This window comes from Notothenia coriiceps, unplaced genomic scaffold (assembly GCF_000735185.1).
Source record: "Notothenia coriiceps isolate Sejong01 unplaced genomic scaffold, NC01 NC01_scaffold00000339, whole genome shotgun sequence".
Lineage (NCBI taxonomy): Eukaryota > Metazoa > Chordata > Actinopteri > Perciformes > Nototheniidae > Notothenia > Notothenia coriiceps.
In genome coordinates, this window is record NW_011333040.1 from 13,876,571 (window position 1) to 13,897,646 (window position 21,076).

Consider the following 21,076-nt stretch of genomic DNA (forward strand, 5'->3'; position numbering starts at 1 on the left):
CAAACAAGCAAGCCAACAGTACATCACATTGCCTCTTTTTTGCTGCGACCCTTGACTTTAAACAATGACCTGTGTGTGTCGTTGCTATTGATTCCAGGCACGGTCCAAATATGCATAAGTTCAAATTGCTTCCAGCTTACCATCCTATGCGTGCAAAAGGAGTGCAGCGATAGGATGGTCTGCCTGATGATACAACAATTCTTCCTCTTTCCTGCTGTATGTGTCTTTGGTGTGTTGAGGACTAAGGAGTGAGGAAAATGTTTTGCCTAGCAAATAATTGGCATCCAAATAAAAGGACATTTTCCGAAGAATTCTTTTGACAATTTGACCAACACATGTTATTGATGACTTAAAAATCAACTAGGGATTAATAAATGTCCAAAGTGTTTATTTCCCCACTGTTCACAGTAGTGTGGATTCAAGGCGCCTGCTAGATGACCCATACGATTCAATATCAAACTCAACTGGTTTTTTAATAACATATATAGAGGTGATAGGGATTTAATAATGCCTTCTGTCCGTAGAGTTTTGCGATAATGTTTAAACAGTCAAATTGAGCTTTATTAAACTAATACAACTGTAACAATGTAGGAAACACTTATTTACAGATTCTGATACCTTTCCTCCAAATTGTTAATATAGTATCTCTATTTATGTTATATTGATGATAATAACCGTTCACACACTGTTTTTTGTTGCTTTTTAAAACGGTTTTGGTCACTTTCAACATTCTCTGCATCAATTTAGCTTATTGTATTTATCTTATTTTTCCGACATGTTCACCTCATCTGCCACTACTTGTAGACTGGTCTCAACAACATAACCTGCACCATTACATTCTATTTTATTCCTATTCTGTTTCATTTTGCACCTATTTGTATTTTCTTATTTGTCTCATGCTCCTTTTATATAATATGTTGCATTGTATTAATTATTACGTTTATTCTGGTTTGTTTTGTGTTTTTATCTTTTATTTTAAATGTATTTATTTTATGTTTTGTGAGCTTATCTCTCTGTACAGCACTTTGGTCTGAAGGTTTTACAGTGCTATATAAATAAAGTTGGATTGGATTGTTGGAGGGGTTCAGGACCTAAGATGTTCATTGCAGAACTACACTGTACTGTGCACATGGTAATAAAACCCTTGAATCTTGAATCTGTGCATTGGTGCTTTTGGCCAACTACACCAAAAGGCCACAAGATGACACTGTTGCTCAATTATTTAGAGGTCTGTTTGATTTAGTGATCAGATTAGAACTACAAGTCTACATTTTTTTTCTAAACACAATCACCTTTTTTCTCAGAATGTTTTGTATCCCAACAAAGAAGGTTAAACATATTACAATTGGTACTTGCATGCTGTTGGGTTTTGTCTAAGATGTGACAATACATTTGTCTAAAAGTTTCAGAGAAAGATAATTCTATCTCTAGGCATCATGTGTGACATTCTCCTTCACGTATACAATGTACACAATGGGATCATGATCAATACAAAATAAATCAGCTCCTAATTTGTATTATTAGCAAATATTTTCTGGTTTGGAGGTCATCGATGGAGGTTTGAATAGGCTCTGTGCAGATATCACTTTGTTACACTGTAGTCATCAAGATGATATAACTGAATTTATTTTCCACTGTCTGAGTGTGAGGGGACAGGGGTTAGGAGTACCCATATCCAGAGCTAAAAGGTTCATGGGGCAGCGTGTGTGTGTGTGTGTGTGTGTGTGTGTGTGTGTGTGTGTGTGTGTGACAGCACAGGTGGAGAGATGGGTGGGGCAGTCAGGTGAGGGGAAAGGAGAGTTCGAGGGCATCTGGTGGATGCAATGAGAACTACAATGGTTTGTTGATTTTGCCTCTGTTAAATCTGCCCTGGGAAAGCTACTGTAAAATATATTGCTGAGTGGTTGTCAGTCATACACCCTATTGTCAAGGACTTTTATTGTGAAATGGAGAACACAGGTGATAACAAGGCTAATACAAAGTACATTATTATTCTCAAAATTGATTGATTAACTCTATGTTTACTTGTTTATATATTAACTCTGCTTAATAGGCCTACTGTCCATTTACATTACATGTCACTTACAAGCGACTTACATACATTCGAGACACAACGACATGCTGACTGCAGTGGGACACGAACCTGCTACCCCCTGATTCGAGGTCCAGCACACTACCCACTGAGCCACAGCCTCCCTAAAGCACTATAAGTAATGTACACCCTCATGTTAATTAGCTAGAAGCTATTACTAGTGTGGTCTAGTACTGGGTGTCGTCATAGTTTTACTTGAATATAATTTCCTCTGTAGTTTGGCTCCCACTCTGAGCCATGAGTATAAATAAAACTCCAAAATGATTAAATATGACCATTATGAGCACAAAATAGTTGTAGTTGTTAATCTAAAAAAATACTATTTCCTTTGTAGGGAACTAATATATATTTAATCTAGATCTTATCTAAACAAATAGATGGCAGCTGTTATATAACAGGATGGTCGCTGTGTGACTGACAGGAGATAACGACTGATTGGAGGTGAAACCATTGGACCTCTCTGCTCAAGACTTATGGCCACAACACGAAGGACACTTAGATGAGTTAAAACCATGCAAGTGGGTAAAGCCCTATGTATATCTCAGCCATACCAGACTCCTCCACATTTAAACAAGACCTGCTGGTGAGCTTGGCTTGTTTCATCTTAACACTGTGAATACATTCACGTCCAAAAGGGCAGCTTTTCAGCGTGTAAGGCATGTATGGATTTTTGACTATTTCTCATGTGCCTAAGAGGCGGAGGAATGTTGTCATTGGAGAAAAATGTTAATCTTAAATACGTAACATAGCATGTAAAACCTAGAGTTATGGGTTTTTACCTTCCTGCGATGATGTGTTCTCTTCATTAGAGGAGACGTCTGTAAAACATGTGTTTCTTGTCTAGAAAATCCTTTTGTGAAACCCAGCAAAGCAAGCAAATATAAAAGCATGCATGCATCATGCTCAATACCTCACTTCAAATGTTTATATAATATAAAGTTATGCACAGTTGATGTATTAATGCCTTTATTACATAATGATTTGATAAAAGGTAAACCTTGCTTACTTACTCGAAAACATTTATTCTTAAACCACTCTGTAATTTATGTACTTGAGCCTTATTTGACTTCTAGGTGTTTTCTTCTTTAAATGCATTTTGTTTAAGAAGTTGAATCATAAGGAAAACAGTGAAGTAGATTGAGCTCTGTGTTTATGGAGACAAAGGAATATGGAATTTCATTAAATGGGTAGCTCTTGGTCTTTCATAAACAATGTCTTTTTATTTCTCCGTGTTGTGTCGTGCTCAGGGCCAAAAGGAGAAAATGCTTTAACCATTTGGAATAAAAGGGTGATTTCTCTAAAGACAGGCACAACATTTGTGTATCCCAATATTTATCTCAACCAAGTTGTTTTATGTGCACATTTAATCTTTTATCTCCTGCTACTTTTCTTTTTCTCCCACCAGAAAAACAACAGGAAAGTCTTTAGGTTCACATCATTTATTTGACCCCACATATGCAAAAAGTATGAAATGCTTGAACAAAATTAACAATCCTTTTAGAAAATTACAGTCTTAAAATTGCATACGTCTACTGCATACCCATTTATTTATTTTTAAATGTCCGCAGCAGCACTGGGGGTGTCATAGAAAAATAAATGGAATCCATCTTGTATTCACACTGTGTGTTTGTGCAAAGGAGCAAAAATATTACAATACTGTGTACAAATATAGTCATCAAATAGTCAACGCTTTACTTTAACTCCCCTTACTTAGGGAATATAGGGAGTGAATACACATTTAATTAATGTGTGACGACACACAAAAGGTAAATGTAAACATAATCTTTTTTTTATAGCATCACTGTGGGCAATTGTGGAGGCTGGTGTAGAAATAGATAATAATAATAATCTAATAAAAGACATTTAAAACACATGTCTCTATAGAAGCTAAAATGGTTTTCAAATACTGCACATGTATTAACACTTCATAATAACTTTCTTTCTGTTAAGCAATGATAAAATATTGTAAAGGAAGGTGTTGCCATGAAGTGTCAGTCCAAATAGTAGAATGTATCCTAATAATAAACCACCTTTATATACAGGTTTCAAATGTGGCCAAACTTCATTCCCAAAGTGCAAGTCAATGTGCATTCCCATTCACTGCCTTTTTTTATTTTAAAATTATAATTATTAGAGTGCTTATCAAACCTTAAACTTTGGAAAACAATATTTTCAATCTGGCATTTATGTTTGTATATTTTTTTGTATGAAGAACATTCAAAGTTTCCACACAGATCTGTTGTTTCCGTCTAACATTATTCACTAATGCCGTTATCCTTACAATTTGTTGCATTTTGCTTTTGTTGATACACCAACTTTACCAGCTCAGCTAAACATTTCAAGTGTATTATATTACTTCTCAACATAACCTCTCAGGGTGTTTTAATGCGTAAAATGGCCATAAAAGAAGTTGGATGGAAAATTGCTTTACAGTTTGTTGGTTAATCGTCATTGTTGACATACTGATTCACAGATGCACATACCCTCTGTTTTACTTTTCATCAGTTCAGAAAACATGCAGTGCTTTACAGATCCAGACTCAGATTGTTCAAGGCTTATCAGAAGAGAAATCTCCTGTTAAATCTATAAAATGGATTTATTGCAGATGAGTTCAGAATGAGTAGATTGAACCGTCCATTCGGCCACATTTACTCAGACATGTGATCCCATTTAGGTGTCACTTTGTGTCTAATCACCTTCTGCATTGCCTTGCATTCAAATTACAATTCAAATGTCATTGATAGTTCCATTCATCATTAATACAAAATTCTTGTTCGTGATAAGCAACATCTCCAGGGTCTTTGCAAGATGGCAGACACTGAATGGCACAGAAAAGTGAACTGAACCCTGTTTTCAGCACACTTGTGTCTGCCTTATTTCTTGGGCTTATGTTAGCAGCCTTCTCCACTAACTCTGTGTGACTCAACCCTCATCTGCTCCAGGTCCTCCTCAGAGCTGCACGCGCTTTGCTGCGTCGCACGAGAGAAAAACCTGCGACGTGATTGAGCGCTGAGGTCTAGGAGGTCAAAGGAATCGGAAGAGAAGAGGCTATCCTCGCTCACCACACTTGAGGGCCGGCTACGGCGACCCTGGGCACCCCCTGTGTCCTGGAGAAGCTGCTGGAGAGCTTCAGGGAATATCATGGATGCCGGGTGCTGGTCATCGTGAAGATCCAGACTGCGAGAGAACTTGCCGTTGCGTTTCAGAATCCCCTTCCTTCTTCTTACCGCTTCAGTGCGCATGGTGGGGCTGTCTTCTGCCGCTGGGAGCCCAGTGTGCTGGTTGTGGTAGCAGAAATCACCTGCTCCTTCTCCATCTTTAACTTCTGCTCCAGAGATCCTTCTTTGTGAGGATGAGCTATAACTTGATTCCCCCCCATACAAGTTCTTCAGTATCCCCTTCTTGGGCATCTTGGTTGAGGGCTGACAGAAAGTAGAGGGAGGTGGCAGGCTGGTGGAAAGGACATCAGCATGTGTGCGGGGAAGTGAATGTGATCGAAAAGGCTGGGGAGCAGTGCTACACGGTTGGGAGGAGAAGATTTCTTTAGGAGGGCTGTGAAAGACTGAGTCAAAACTTCTTTGGGGTTTTAGAATACCTTTGGGCTTCTTTCTTTCAATGGTGGGAGTGGAGGAAATCGCAGCAGAGGAGGCAGCTGTTTCGCTAACACCATCACAAGCTCCAAGTGCAGTCTGGGGAATTGTATTCTCCTTGCGCGACTTCCTCAGGCTTGACATTCTTCTGCATAACCTTCCTCCTCCTCCTCCTCGATCACTCGTCAGAGGGAAGCTGAAGTAAAAGGGATGAGGTGAGAGTTGAGGTGGACAGGAAGAGTCTGAGGATAGGCTCATGTTGCTGGTAAGGGCGACACGGTTCTGCCAGTCGATGTAGCGTGCCAGTAGGGGGGAGGGGCATTCTTGGTGTGGGGATGAAGGGCAGTCACACACACTCTCTTCAAAACCCCAGTTCACCCACCAGTGGTTGGCAACGTCCTCTATCGTAGCCCTCTCATCCACACGCACTGTCAACAACCAGTCGATAAGAGCGCAGGCGTCTGGAGGGAACACCGTCAACATTTATTTATAGCAGCCAAACTGACAACAACATTGTACATTAACAGGATTCTAGTAAGAACAACACACAAAGCCATTATATCAGAGTAGACATTTAAATATAATGTTAATGGCCATTGTAAAGGGTTACCTGATGGGGGGTTGGGTCTGCTGTAGCGACCTTGGCTGATTTGGTCTGTAAGTGTGCAGTGGCTAGCCCCATTGAATGGCATGCTGCTGTACACCAGGGCATAAAGCAGCACCCCCAGCGCCCAGCAGTCCACCTAACATATCAAAACATAATGAAGTACATGCCTTGCCACCTCAGAAAACTCTATAACGCTATAATTTAACACAATGAGATGGTGCATGATAGAAAGCACAATCAAAGGATCTACATTCATGTGACTAAACTGAACTATATTTGACATTTGGCATCTTTTTATGTGGTTCAAACTCAGCATTCGAAAGCTGCACTAAAAACTATTTGTTTATTAGAAATGGATCAATAACAATGGTTAACACAAAAAGTGTGTTTTCACCGACTGTGGGTTCCCCCAGCTCTACAGAAAGCCTTACTATCTTTCAGTTCATTGTTTGGATTTAACAGACCACAGCTTTACTGTTTTGGTTATATTTTGTCTGAGGAAACCAGTGAGGGCTGTGTGTGTTGACCAACCTCTGGCCCCTGGTAGGGCAGTCCGTTCACTATCTCCGGGGCAGCATAAAGTGGACTTCCACAGTAGGTCTGCAGCAGAGTGCCCCTCTGGAAGTGATTGGAAAGGCCAAAGTCAGCCAGCTGCAGAGTCAGAGAGAGAGAGAGAAAACATAAAATACGTCTTAAGAGTCAAGTATTATTTTGGGCGTGAGTAAAAATATTACTTAATAACTTTACGTTGTAATAAGACAAATAACAAAAAATAAACAAGTCAAGTTACAGCAGACTATTTAGGACATAACTATTATTAGATATTATAATTATTTTAACATATACAATACTTAATATTACACACGTAAAGAAGCCACCTAGCCACTAAATTGAAATACATCGTTTTCATGAATATTGATCTATTGCTTAATAGAAGGCAGATCTTGAATGATGCCAGAAACCTTAACAATTGTAATACTAATACATATGAAGCCTAACCTTGAAACATTTTAAATAATACAACTCATATCTCAAAACAAGTAAGTTGTCATTCAAAAAAGTATTTAAAAAATCCAGTCAATCATATCTGTGTTTGTGTGAAATAAACAATAAACAGATGATATAACTAAATCAGCTGAAAACACATTACCTTATGACATACTGGACCAATCAGTTTACACTAAACCCTTTATAAATGCATTAGTTCATTCACCTCAACACACACATGCTTCTCATTTAATCCAGATTCCTTGTGAGTGAGTGTGCATTGCAAAACCCTTAACCAAAAGCACAGTCACTAAAAAACAATTCCTTTTAAAAGAGCTAAAATTAGTAAGGCTGAGCTTTTGCCAGTGTAAGTGTGAGTGAGGGAAGAGGAGAGTGCCAAAAACATCAGGCTGCTTACACTCACGTAACGGAACAATCACTCACTCGAGGCCGCAAGAGCCATATGCAGACATACCGAGGCTCCTCTCTATCTGAAGAGATTAATACCATGAGCACCCAGTCACTATCAGCCCCTGTGGTGTTAAAATACTCAGCCCGTCAGCTTTATTTCCGCGAAACAGAGACCTCACAGGTGACGGAGTACACTGTGTATACAAGCCAGCTCACAGTTGATATTATACAGGGACAATAATGGGGTGTAGTCTGAGCATGTGAGTTGTGTAGTTTATAAAGCTGTACTACCTTGTGTGTGTCTGTGTGTGTATGCATTCTGCAGTATAACTCATGTTTACATCCACCAGAGAACTTATTACAGTGCTTTGCGGGAAACATTCCTCAGTGTCCAATGATTGTGTAAGATGTATTTTATTTACTAGACATACACATGACTCCTGTACATATGTCTGGGAATTAAATTGATGTTGTGAGAAGCCACCATCTCTCATACACATGCTGGACTGAAACAGGTCGCTGGTCATTTTCTACGGTGCTTTGGATCTATCATTGGATGCAGACTTCTGCTACTAAGAAGTGTAGATAGTTCAATTCAACCACTTAAGGGCAATCTATTATTAGTATAGAGCAACATTTTCCCTATCACTTCTGACTATGCATCGCACAGAGGCTGTGTCATTTCCTGCAACGGATGCTGTGAGAGGCCGATGTGGTGAACATGAGGTTTGTGACGAACGAAGAGCTGCTGAGAAGTCTGCACATAGTGTTTTCTTTTGATGGACAGACAGAGCATACTTATATTAAAACCCTTCGATTGGCTCAATTGCCACTGGATTCCCAGCATTCCCCTTTGGCCGTGCTCAGCTCCCATATAAGGAGAGGGATACCCAAATAAGGCAAAAAATACCCCTGTGTTCTTTTATAAGACCTGGCAGTATGTTTGTGCTGGTTAAGTGTGCATACCTTAACAACACATACAAATGACTGTGGGTTGAGTGGGCTCCAATACTATATGCTCTGAAAGTGCACTGTGTTGCATTTTAGTTAAAGCTTCCTTCCAGGATGCTAAAAACAGCAGCAGTGGAAAGCTTTCTGATGTAAATGCCAGTGTCTTATGAAGATGTGCCTTTGTGCTTCAAAACAAAAACAACTGTGGCTATTTGGATGGTCTATTATTATAACACAAGACACACATTCATCATGTTGTTGGAAAGTGTGGAAAGGCTCAGTGTGTTGTCAAATTCAGTATGCCTTACCTCATCTCCTCTTAGACAGTTTATTAGCATACGCACAACTGCAACTAGGATAACGAGAGGTGCAGCGAGAGGAGATTGCATAACTCCACTCAGAAAAAGTTATTTCAGTCAGTCTTCATTTTCTGTTAAAGCTGCTCAGCAATGGAACTCAATCCCATCTACAATCAGAGACCAGACTACATTCAGTTTATTTAAGTCAAAACTCAAAACATGGTTAGTGAGGAATCAGCTCTGCCAACACTGACACACTCTTCTGCTCCTTAAAACCCACTGCCTGTGTTTTAACATGTTCTTTTCTTTTGTTTTATTTGTTTTGTTTTATTGTTCTGTCTTTTAAAACATTTTTATTTAAGTTTTCCAGTAATGTATGTTGCATGTTTTAAATTGATTGTATTTACTTGTTTAAAATGAAATGTGTGATGAAAAATAGCCTCTTGACTAACTCTGGCACATTTACAGCAATGTTAATTAATGTGCACTGTCCCTGTTAAATAAACGAATAAATACAAAAATAAAAATTCTTACCTTTACGTTAAAATCTTGATCCAAAAGGATGTTCTCCAGCTTGAGGTCTCGATGCACAACGCCGTTCTGAAGAGAGCAGGAACATAATGAGAGCCTGCACTGTCCCCCGTTTAATGTCAGATGTTTTCTCATTGCATGCAGACATTAAGACTGAAGCATCTAAAGTTTATAACATAAAGCCAGCATGTGCTGAAAAGGTCCTTTTATAACCATTAACATTCCACTCAGGCCTTGTGTTGCAGGGTTGTGTGTCTTCAGAAAAGCTCATCAACAACCATGAGGAATTCTTTTGTTTGAGTTAATTCATCTGATGAGATGCGATTTGATCCCATGATGGCATTAAGCACCTGCCAGCCAACATGATGCCACAGTATATGCAGTTGTGGCGTATGGAGAGAAACCACACTATGGATTGATGGGAGGAAAACCTTTTTTCCCTGACATTGAATGGGTGTTAAATCATATAAAGAGACAATGCTGAACTGTGGCCACCCAGGAAGCAGCGTGACGCAGGGAAAATGTAAACGTTGCTTATGTGCCAGGAAAGCCTACTTTCTTTTGTTAATGGCAGCCTCTCCAGAGAATTAAAGGAAATTACCCTTGGCATTAGACAATGGTTTGTCCACACTACGTACATCATAAAAAAACACGTGTGTGTATTCAATGCAGAGGAGGAAAAGTAGAAGAAATAAATATATGTGGTTAACCAGGTTATTATTCTTGCTATTTTTAAATGACTATGAATCAATTTAGAGAATAACAAAAACAATACTGAAGTATTTTCATTCAAGCCTCATGTGCCCTGCATACCTCAGAGGCACCTTCAATAATTCATTCGTGGTGGAGCACTCATGTCTATTTTGGGACAATGTTTGAGTGCATGAGGAGCTAGATATCCAGCTGCCTGTCTGCTACAAAGCCACAGGAGCTGAGTAATAATCTCTGAGTTTAATGTGGGACTCATGAAGAAGCCAAACTTCCAAAATAAGATGATATGAAAACACTTTTTTTTTTTTTTAACTGAAATCAGCTCACTGCGAGACACATATCCTCACATTGACTGCAGTGCACTACTGTATTAATAGGATTCATGTATGTCCTCCTGCACACACGCACTAAAAAAATAAAAATGTGTTCCTTTTCCAGGGCTTACATTATTTTGGAGGGAGAACAGTCAATGTGGCAGTGTGTGACTATTTAAAACAATCATGGCTTAATGCGCTCTTTACTCGGCAATCTGAAAACGCAAGTCAAGTTTGTATGCAGTCTTTAAGATAAGATAAGATTTTGTGGATTTAGCTGTTCTGTGTTTGCTTGCAACATGCAATTCAGCACATGCCCACATGTGGTTCCTAAATGTATACTGAATTCCAGAGGTGTATTTGCCAAAAGTGAGTGTGCAAACCTTGTGGCAGTAGTGGACAGCAGATGTGATTTGTCTGAAGATGCCTCTGGCTTCTGTTTCAGGCAGTCTCCTTCTCTCCTGAATGTAATCGTACAGCTCTCCCCTGCTGGCGAACTCCATCACTATCACAATCTTATCCCGGCTCTCAAACACTGCGCAGGACACATGAAACATTTACAGGTCAGAATTATGCAGACGTGTGAACATGAACATCAGGGAATGCCTCAACCCATCACTATACTAAAAGAAAATGTGTCGTTTCTGCATTTGTTTTCATCTAAATATGAACCAGAATTAAACAGGATCCAATCTAACAATGGATACTATAATGGAGACTTCTTAATGATATGGTGATATTTTTATTGTAAATTAATCCAATGCAAAGATCCAGACTCACAATGTGTTACACCTCCTCTGTGTTTGTGTTGTGTTTGCAGACTAATGAAAACCAAAGAAGAAACTTTCACAATGCGAGATATATGTTTATTAGTTTTTAACTCTCTGGTCATTTTCAGCACCTGCCCCATTAGGTTTGGATGTGAGTGTACAGTCCTTTTGTGTTTGCAGAATTACCCTCATGGAAGCGTATAATGTTGGCGTGCCTGAGCGAGGAGGTGATCTCAATCTCTCTCTGGATGTGAATTCTGTCCAGATCATCTGTGATACGCTCCTTGCGTATTGACTTAATCGCCACCTGAGAAAGGAGATACACTGTCTGAGAGTCTGTGCATGTATTTCGAATTATTGTATTCAAAACACATTTATCTGGATTGCTGCAGGTTGACAACAGAGCACTAGAGCAATCTTCCACAGCAGGAAAACAGCTGTTAGGGGATTGCTAATACTTTGTACAACCATTTGTTGGTTTATTGTTTTCAAAAGCTTTTTCCATCAAATATAGATTCCTCGTCAATCTCTTTTTTTTTTCCTCGACCCGGTTAACTAATTTCCCCCCTAACCTCCTCACAACAATTTGAATTATTAAAACTGTGAACAAGCACTGATAGATGGACAGTTCAATATATAACTTGCACATGCATGGAAACAAAGACATGTTATATACTCACACACACACACAGAAGACTAAGATCTGTGGGTATTAGAGGTGATTATGTGGGTTTTAAGGGCTTGATGTGTAAGAGTAGGTCTCCTGTGATCTGAGCATGCTCAGACGCAGAACGTTGACAGCTGTCCTGTTCACACTCTGTTTCCTTAATCCTGGGCAGTGGGCACTCATTGTACCCCAATGTAACCCCCAACCACTGAACACAACATAACACACACAATCTGGATAGAGTATAAAATGGCACCAAACAAGGACAGAACAGAGGCAGTAAAGTAAACAGGATCATGTTCTCCCATTTGAAAATACTATAAGCTTGAAAAACATACAACAGAAAGAGTGAGAGTTTTGATATAATGTGAAGATGAGACTGCAGGATTAATTTGTGAGGTTGAAATCCTAGCAAAGCCCTCATTAAACTCCTGTATTATTCTGTCAACCCTTACAATGTCCCAATAGGAGAGCAGATCTCCACCCTGGGTCGCAACATTCTCAGCTGCCGGAAAAACATCTACAAGACATTGGAAGACACAATTCACATGCTCCATCAACCACACTGGTTATGCAACACAGCACAAACTCACTCCAGGGAACACTCGGGACTGACCTGACCTTCTCTAACTGATGTGACGCGATCCAACAAGAATATTTAATGCATTGGAATCTTTTCTTTAAACAAATGCTAAAATATTAGGATTTTCTTCACACTTTGGACTGAAAATAGGAGACGTGAATGGAATGGATAAAGTATTTCAAAGTATGTTAACTAAGGGCAAAAAGCAAGTATTTTAATGTCTGTTTGAGCATTGACTTACCCCCCAGACTGGGAATTAAGGCCTGATCAGCAGAGCACAGAGAAGAGAAGCATACACTGGGCATTGTTCAGACCTCAGGGAGCTAAGATCATTCTTAAAGGGGCACGTGTGCGCAGAGGAAGTGTGGGTATGTGAGTATATGATCTCACCATTGTTCATGCAAATGTGCTGTGTATGCGTCATGTCTAAGTATGACCTACAAAGTATCTAACTCACAATACCTCATTGTTCATCCAAATAATGTGCTGCACGTGTGATATCGGCTGAAAATGCCAAACTGTAATAGGATCCATGTAGAGAAGCCATGTGTGTGAGTCATGAAAATGTTCTCGGATAAGGTTTTGCACTATTTGATAATGTTTAAACAAGAGGAACACACTGTAGATGTTGTAATGAGAGATGCATGATGTTCTGCACAGCCATATAAGACTTAATATAAACAATACATTTCCTTTAATCTGGTTATTAATATGATCTAATACATTATGTTTGGCACCCTGTGCCTTCACAGCAAATCACAATACTTCTTTTCACAAGTTGCAAATATCTGCTTAAGCATCTTATAAGCATCATTCTGTTTTATTCTAACATTTTTTTATTCTAGCTAATGTCAATGTAAGGGACATACAGTGCACTAAATATCCAAGAAAGTATTTATCATCCTTTCCTTTCCTTCCTCTCCATTTCACCATTAGTCCCCTCCTGCAGCAAAAACAACTCAGACATGCAGGGACAATCTCAGGCCAGCTCTTTACTGTGATCTCCAACCCCCTCCTTCTTCTCCTCCTCCTCCTCCTTCTCCTCCTCCTCTTCTTACTCAGTCTTGCTCTCAAACTGTCTTCCTCTGCTTCCTCAAACTACGGCCCCCTGGTCTCGTTTCTAAAAATAATGTCCATTTTGTTTCAAAGAATCTTTGGTATGTGCTGGCTACTGGCTCAAAGGATTCAGCATTTTCCCCTTGTCACACACACACACACACACACACACACACACACACACACACACACACACACACACACACACACACACACACACACACACACCTGAGTACCTCCCAGGAAGACAAAAGCATGAGCAACATACCACATCATCTCAATAAGCTTTTAGTTTCTCTTGGTATGAAACAGATATAAGCCTAGGCTTTGACCAATCACATTCATAATCATAAATAATACTTCATACTGCATGTAAACTATTTAAGATTATAAAATGAACCTCCTTCACATAGCTGTGCCTAAAGTAATGTAAACTCACCGTTTTCAGGCTTGCTCTCTCCACTGCCTTCTTCACTTTGCCGTAGGTGCCCTTCCCCAAAGTCTCCATCACCTCGTAGCGGTGTTTCAAGTTGTGTTTGTGCTGGTGTTTCTTTACTTCAGTCGGCTCTGTGACATTTGGAGCCGGGCTCGCTGCACCCTCCATGTCTGGGTCTCTCTGCCTCTTGTCCGCGCTGCAGGCACGGTGGCTTCCCAGCGCCGCGGACTTCTCACCCGCACGGATGCCGCTGCATGTCACGTCCCGCGGGCAACCGAGCTCGGAGCAGTCGCTGGTGTTCATTGCGCCTCTGCTGTCAGCCTCACTCCTGCCCATCCTCTCTGCGCACCCGTGCGCACCTGTCCGGAGGAGCAGCCCTCACTGGAACTGTATCCGAGCACTTGGAGCACAAAACGAAAGCAGCTCTAGTGACTAAGCAGTTGTTGATAAAGAGCGTTAACAGATCCACAAAGTAGTCTATTGGCTTTAAAAAGATGCATATGAAACCCATCCGATCCATTGGGCAGCAGTTGTGTTTTCCTCTTCGACCCTCCCCTCAGAAACACAGCAACAAGAGCGATGGGTGGAGCCTGCTCGTTCGTAAAGTAGCTCTCATAGCAACATCCCGGCGCGTCACACTCCTTTGGGATAATTTTGGATCTTCCGAGGGCTCATCGGCAGCAGGAGGGATGAAGGCATGTATGGAATGTATTGCGGGTCAGAAACTCACCCTAAATCCACCACTTCAGTCAGACATGTTTGTTAATGTTTTGCCATGTGGTGACCTCAGAAAAATAAATTCCTGAGAAAACGTTGACGAAATTTGGGATGAAGCAGATACTTTGAATATGGAGAGAAAGAGTAACTGTGTTTAGTAAAACGTCAGGATTTCATTTATTTGTTTTATTTAACTCAACTCAACGTTATGACTAGCCTCTATATCACATTTAAACGTGTCAAGCTGAAAAGATAGCTGACTGCTTAACTGGTGTCGTTTTTACTACTCAATAAACAACCTTATACAACAACCATGCAAAAAGTTATTATAGGGTTGCAACAAAAAACACCACCACTATTGTCTGTTGGGAAGTTATAGAACAACATCCAGATTTTACATTAACTCTGCGGTTGATACTTAGGAATTCCCAGCCAGGTTTCAATACAGCTGAATTAGGCTAAGAGGACAGAAGCTCATTTCCCATACATCCTTGCTCCAAGCATTGTTGCTCAGAGTCAGGAGGAGATAAATTATGGTGTGAAGAGGTCTCGAGGATTGAGGTTAGCCACCAGACAGACGTCATAGCTGTCATGCAAGGCTGCTCGTCTTTCCACTACAGTCCACACATTGTCTGCAGGGTCCATTTTCAAAATCTCCTTGGTGATGATCTCATGACGGCCTGCAGTAGTTAGAGAAAGTATGTAAATGACAGCTGACCAAAATCTAATTTATTCTAATCTAATCAGTTGGCTGGCATTCCCAGACCCAAAGTGTTCCTATAGTTTGTGTGCAAAGGCCATTTCACCATGAAGTTTACGTCTCTAAGAGATCATGCAAAAGAAGTTGCATGAAAAGATATTGTCAGGCATTCACTTACTCACCAGCACCCTTGTAGTATCCACAGAGGTAAAGCTTGCCATGCACTGCTCCACCATTGGAAGCGTTAGTTTGAAGGCTGAGTAAAGACGTGGGCAGGGTTGGTCCTGCCCTCCAGGTGTCTGTGTCTGGGTTATAGATCTCTACAGAGCTAAGACAGTGTCGTAACTGTCCACAGTCTTCTCCATCACATCCTATACCACCTGAAAATCACACAAACACATCACCTGGCTACAATATCATAGAGAAGAAATACTTAGAAATGAACTTGCAGTCTTTCTTGTCTGACCTAGTATGTACATTTCTCCGTTGAGGACAGCCGTCCCGCAGCGGTACCTGGAGTACTTCATCCTGGCACACTCAGTCCACCTGTCTTTGCCGGGGTCAAACCGAAAGACACGGTTACTCAGCTTGTCAGGCTCATCACCTGGCTGATGCTGATGGAGGAGACAAGAGTTGGACAGAGGGAGGAAGAACACATTGAGGGGAGAAATGAGAACCAGGGGAAACAGAGAAGTTGAATGTTACACCTATTCTTTCGTCATCTGACTGCTAGACGATAAAAAGAGAGGGCATGCCAACAAACAGCTCCAGTAGTGGTCTGTGAACATGGCCTGGGCTGATGTAAGGTTCTCAGCCTGAATTATTATCCCAGTCCTGCCCAGCTAGAGGACAACAGAGTCTTTCAAATGTAAACCTGTAAACTACATTTGATTTTCCCCTTAACAAGTGTTTCTCTAAAACATTAAATACGTAGCACTAAGCGTACACCAACCAAAGTTAAAGTTCACTAAAAACAGCAATGGCTAATATTTAAGAAGTTCAACACCTAAAAGGTCAGTCAATCTACTTAAGGTTTGTGCTGATTGTGGATCGATCACATTTGATTGACAGGGCTGTCCACATAAAATTATTTTTCAGGGCCTTTGAAAAATGTAGCCCTATTGGTGGGGAACGTCTGTTTTTGGTTGTCATCAGGCTAGCCTGAACCTGATAATAGACCAGTGTCTTGCTCAAGGTGACATCATTGTACCTATCTACAGCTTTGTGACGTTTATTTTAACATTTCTGTGTACCTGTGGTGTCCAGCCCCCCAGCACATAGAGACGCTCCTTCAGGCTGACGGTGCAGTGGCAGGCTAAGGGAAGAGGCAGAGGGGAAAAGCTGATCCAGCTGCCTCCTCTCTTCAGCGACCATCTAGAAACATTGTCTGTGATTATGTAGTGATTATGAACTTTCATCTGACCTCCCATCATATACAGGGCATCACCTAGAAGCCCTAAAGCATACATGTCCCTGTGTGCTGTGGAGCACAGCTTCACCCAGCTGTTCTTCTCTGATTGATCGTACCTGGCAAATAAAAAGGCATTTTAGATGTGGAAAGCAGTGGCCTTAAAAATGATTTGTATTCTTATGTGAACACACACACCTGTAGATATCTACCCTCTTGCTTCTGTGTTGGTCTTCTCCCTCTATAGCTACCACTATATTGTTGTCTCGTGTCACTGCCCCAGCTGTGATCTGCCCCATACCCCCACAGACCCTCAGTGGAGAGGGGATAAAATACGTTTTTCTGCCATGCGGGTCAAAGCAAAAACTGAGGTCAGCAAGTCCTCCACGGCGGGCAGGCACTCCCTCCTTATCCACCCCACCCAAGCAGAGCAGCAGGTCGGTGGTCTCCATGCCGTAACGAAGGGCTGGCCGAGGTGCAGCGGACGCCTCACAGAGACCAGGGGTCTGGAGAGCAGCGTCAATCATCCCAAAGCACTCAGCATCCCTCAGCAACTCCTGGAACATTGTATATACAGGCATGGTAGTCTGACAATCTACTAATCTTTTGATAAATGTTGATAAGGAATCTTGACTTTTATTGCTGTCTCTCCCCTTTCCTCCCTTTCTTCTCTCACCGGGTTTCGTCTCCTAGTTTTACGGAGGAATCTAGGGTCAACAAGTTCTAGCCGGACACGCCTCATTAACTCCACAGCCTGGGCTTCACTCTGCAAGTCTCCTCTTCGCCTCTCCACCCAACGCAGCACCAGCTCCAGCACAACCTCCTCCTGCGATATGTTGAGGTCATCTGAGCCCAGCAGGTCCCCAAGACTTTGAGCATCCAGCTCCAGCAGTTCTTCCTCTTCACAAACCTGAGGCAAGAGGATAATGAAGGGGGAGTTATCAATGGCAAATACTGAATAAAGAAGAACAATGTTGATACAGTTAAGCAGGTGGCTCCACAAGGCCTGAATAGACATTGCACATACATCTACATTTGACCACATCATTTCTTACCCTAAGTAACAGTTTTGACATGTTCTCTAATTGAGAGAATATTTGGATGAACTAATAATGAATGCCTTACCTGTGCAAAGTGTTGGCAGAGGTATCTTAAGGCGCAGTTGGCCAGACCGGCGGCCCCCAGGTCTCTGGCCCAGTGGTACAGGCCAACACAGTTGGAAGGGTCCATGCAGGCCTCCATGTGGTTCTGACACAACCTGCAGCGATAACAAGGTGGCTATGGGAACTAAAATACGTCTCAAACTTACTTTCTATCCTGTTTGCCATATACCACATATAGAAAGGTATCTGGATGCTCCTGAAGTTCCATATACACACATTGGGCTAATTGATATACGTTTATTTGAATATAGACCTATTTCCAGTTCTCCTCTCCCACCTGAAGGCTCCATCCACATGGAGCAGGAAGGCAGCTGCAGCCACTCCCTGGATGTTGTCGTCCGAAAAGCGGAGTTCAGCTCGGTACATGTAGTCCAGTAGCAGCTCCAGGCTCTGGGCAGGAGTGTCTCTAAGAAATACCTCTCCTTCCCGGGTCTCCTTCAGACCACATGTAAACATGGCCTGGACACAGTGATTAACAATGAATGCCTCATAGCATCCTCAACAGATTTATTCGTATCAGTTCTGCAAAACAAATCAGATTTTTCCTTTATCAGCACATTCACTCTCAGTAACTGTATACAGTGACTTCACCTGGAAGTAAGGGCTGAATGCCGACAGCACCACCTTGTGGCAAGCAAAGGGAATCCCCTCTGCCAGCAGGACCACATCAGTGAGCTCCTCGGCTGCCCTCATCCTCTCAAGCTGCCTGAGCAGAAGTGATCCATGCTCTGCCTGAGCAGAGGCCAGGCCTGGATCACCCATGGACTCTTGCTTTGGATGTCTGTCCCACTTTTGTCAGCAGAGACAGGAGGACCTTGTGGTAAAGTAGTGCCAAACACAAATAAAAAAAGAGGAACTGAAAATGGGTAGTTTGTTTCGTAAACTCTAAATCTTTCAGAGTAAATGTCCAGTAGTTTTATTAAAAAATATATCTAGGGATAAGTTAAATGAGAAGATAAATGGAGAAGAAAATAAGAAAAAAGTTCTAAATGCGTTTCTATTTAAGACATTTCTTCTCCATGTTGACTAGTATCTTTAACTGGTTCTGTCCTTCAGCAGCAGCCCAACCACTGACACACAAATGGAGGCCATAGTGACACTGTCAGTGTGCGCTAAACATGCATGTTACCTAACTCCAGGCACACATGCACAGCAGTTCAGAGTGTGAGCACTAGCATGGTAGCATGGCTTTAGCAAAGCACATGCAGAAAACAGCTTCATACCAGAGGTGACTAGAGGTGACCAGAGCAAACATTCATATGTTTCTGTTTTGATCTGACACCGGCTTTTTTCAAAGATGGCTGTATTTCTGCTTGCAGGCAGTTCCGATTCGAAGTCTGTGATAGCTGCTGCCTGTGAGTGAGGGTATAGCATGCTCACTGCTCAACAAGTTTAAAATAGAGCAGCAGGGTGCTGTTCAGGTTTCTACCAGTGGCAAGGCAAGCAGTATACAAGTCTGCTTTAATATAGAAAGTGATAGAATAAGAAGCATTACATTCACAGTTTGTTTACGTGTTGAAAGGAACAAGTATTCACTTTTAGAAAATAACAATACTATTTGTGACTTCGAAGTTACTAAACCCACCAAGTACCACTTAAGATTGCAGCATGTAATCAACAATACACCACCTGAATCAATTATACTTATCCTGGTAATCATCCTACTTTCAAACACCTTAAGTCACAGTACACTTGAAAGCAGATTGTATGGTATTACTGTTGTTTGCTGCTGATTTGAACTAAGCAGCTTCATGCACCTTTGGTAAATAGGAAGTAGGCCTAACCGCTGCAAGCAATCAGTTGGTGGCACATTTTACGGGGGTTGTTGTACTTGCGATGAAGATGCACATGCAGTTAAACATTTACACAAATGTCTAAACACAAGGAGCATGATGGTCATTTAGAACAGTCTGTTGAAGGTCTAACGGGTGATAGTAGGTGTATCTGTTTACTGGCCATGTTATACGACTGGTTACGTTTCACAACAGTGTTTGTCAGGCTAATTGTTTTCTAACAATATTTCCAAGCAGAGTTGAGCATACTTCATTACCAACAATATGAGCAAAATAATGTTGCCCCGCAGTCTACTGTATAGGCAGTGCAGATTAATGAGTGACACAGGGTGTGCATGAGCTTGTCTCTACATTGGAAACGTGCTTTCTTACACGTGTCAGGGACATTTTCTGTAATGCTGCAAGCTCTGCTCTCAGCTCATCATCAGGACCTTTGGCCAAGTGCATATCAATGTGTAACTTGTTATGAAAAAAGATTGTTCTTACATAAAAAACCTTATTTAGAAACTAGGTCGGGAAGGAATTTACCTTTTCTTACTGGCTTTGAGGAAACATAAACAAGTCTCTCCAACAAGTTAACAATCACTTTACCTAGTAATCCCGGCAGTTAAATGATTTATCTGGCTATTTACCAATTGATAAGAGTTAATACATGATGTGGGCAACACAATCCCTCTCAAATAGAGTTTATTGCGCAGCAAACAAGACAACAGCCACTTCATTTATTTATGACTTACTTATTCTGTGCAGCACTTAAATTTTTTGTTTTATTTTCCTGCTGCCTTTTGTTTTTGTCAGCTTCAGGAGGTGTTCTCAAATAATAATTAAACTGTAGTGAGATTTAGACTCTCCTGTCCTCTGAGAGCACCAATGGTGAGGCATTTGCAAATAACACTCAGCTTTACACTGTGCCCCTCTCTGTTCCTTTTAGTCTCTCTTTATCTCTTCTTACCTCACTGTGCTAAGTTTAGGTTAGTTTGATTTGAGTCGTAAATCAATACATTAATAGCAAAACAATGCAGAATATATGAGGCCACAAATACCAAAACTAACAACAACAAAGATGTAAGCAAATTTCTTATGAACTGTTTTCAGCAGCAAAATAATACACTGTGTGTGATGGTATTTTATGAAGTATTTACACCTTAACACCAACAGAACAGCAAGCTGCACTTGGGACAAGACACATTTCACTTATCACGTCAACATACTGTTAAGAGGATTCAGGATAACCATAAGGAAAACCTCAGTTAGCAAGCAAGCAGAGGTGTCGAAACACATATAAATAAT

At 41.1% G+C, this 21,076-nt stretch overlaps 2 protein-coding genes across 2 annotated transcripts; both read right to left on the minus strand.

Moving 5' to 3' along the window:
* Window positions 1–4,972: 4,972 nt before the first annotated feature.
* LOC104946588 (NUAK family SNF1-like kinase 1) lies at window positions 4,973–14,694 on the minus strand. The gene is made up of 7 exons (XM_010772459.1): window positions 14,009–14,694; window positions 11,450–11,570; window positions 10,877–11,028; window positions 9,472–9,537; window positions 6,821–6,940; window positions 6,293–6,425; window positions 4,973–6,143 (listed from the first exon to the last, which is right to left on the minus strand). The coding sequence occupies exons 1-7, from the start codon at window positions 14,339–14,341 to the stop codon at window positions 4,984–4,986; spliced, it is 2,085 nt and encodes a 694-aa protein (XP_010770761.1). The 5' UTR covers window positions 14,342–14,694; the 3' UTR covers window positions 4,973–4,983.
* Window positions 14,695–14,894: 200 nt separating this feature from the next.
* Window positions 14,895–19,261, minus strand: LOC104946599 (kelch repeat and BTB domain-containing protein 12-like). The gene is made up of 11 exons (XM_010772470.1): window positions 19,227–19,261; window positions 18,585–18,807; window positions 18,271–18,452; window positions 17,956–18,088; window positions 17,507–17,740; window positions 17,029–17,387; window positions 16,846–16,949; window positions 16,676–16,737; window positions 15,889–16,036; window positions 15,605–15,802; window positions 14,895–15,402 (listed from the first exon to the last, which is right to left on the minus strand). The coding sequence occupies exons 2-11, from the start codon at window positions 18,753–18,755 to the stop codon at window positions 15,254–15,256; spliced, it is 1,740 nt and encodes a 579-aa protein (XP_010770772.1). The 5' UTR covers window positions 18,756–18,807; window positions 19,227–19,261; the 3' UTR covers window positions 14,895–15,253.
* Between the last annotated feature and the right edge of the window lie 1,815 nt (window positions 19,262–21,076).

Coding starts and splice junctions, on each gene's coding strand:
- LOC104946599 (XM_010772470.1), bottom strand. CDS start 18,755: ATGGGTGATCCAGGCCTGGCCTCTGCTCAGGCAGAGCATGGATCACTT. Junction 16,738..16,845: donor TGCCCTGTATATGATGGGAG/GTCAGATGAAAG, acceptor CTCTTCCCTTAG/CCTGCCACTGCACCGTCAGC. Junction 15,803..15,888: donor CGGAGAAATGTACATACTAG/GTCAGACAAGAA, acceptor TGTGATTTTCAG/GTGGTATAGGATGTGATGGA.
- LOC104946588 (XM_010772459.1), bottom strand. CDS start 14,341: ATGGGCAGGAGTGAGGCTGACAGCAGAGGCGCAATGAACACCAGCGAC. Junction 9,538..10,876: donor CTGTCCACTACTGCCACAAG/GTTTGCACACTC, acceptor TGCTCTCTTCAG/AACGGCGTTGTGCATCGAGA. Junction 6,941..9,471: donor ATCAAGATTTTAACGTAAAG/GTAAGAATTTTT, acceptor CTGACTCTGCAG/CTGGCTGACTTTGGCCTTTC.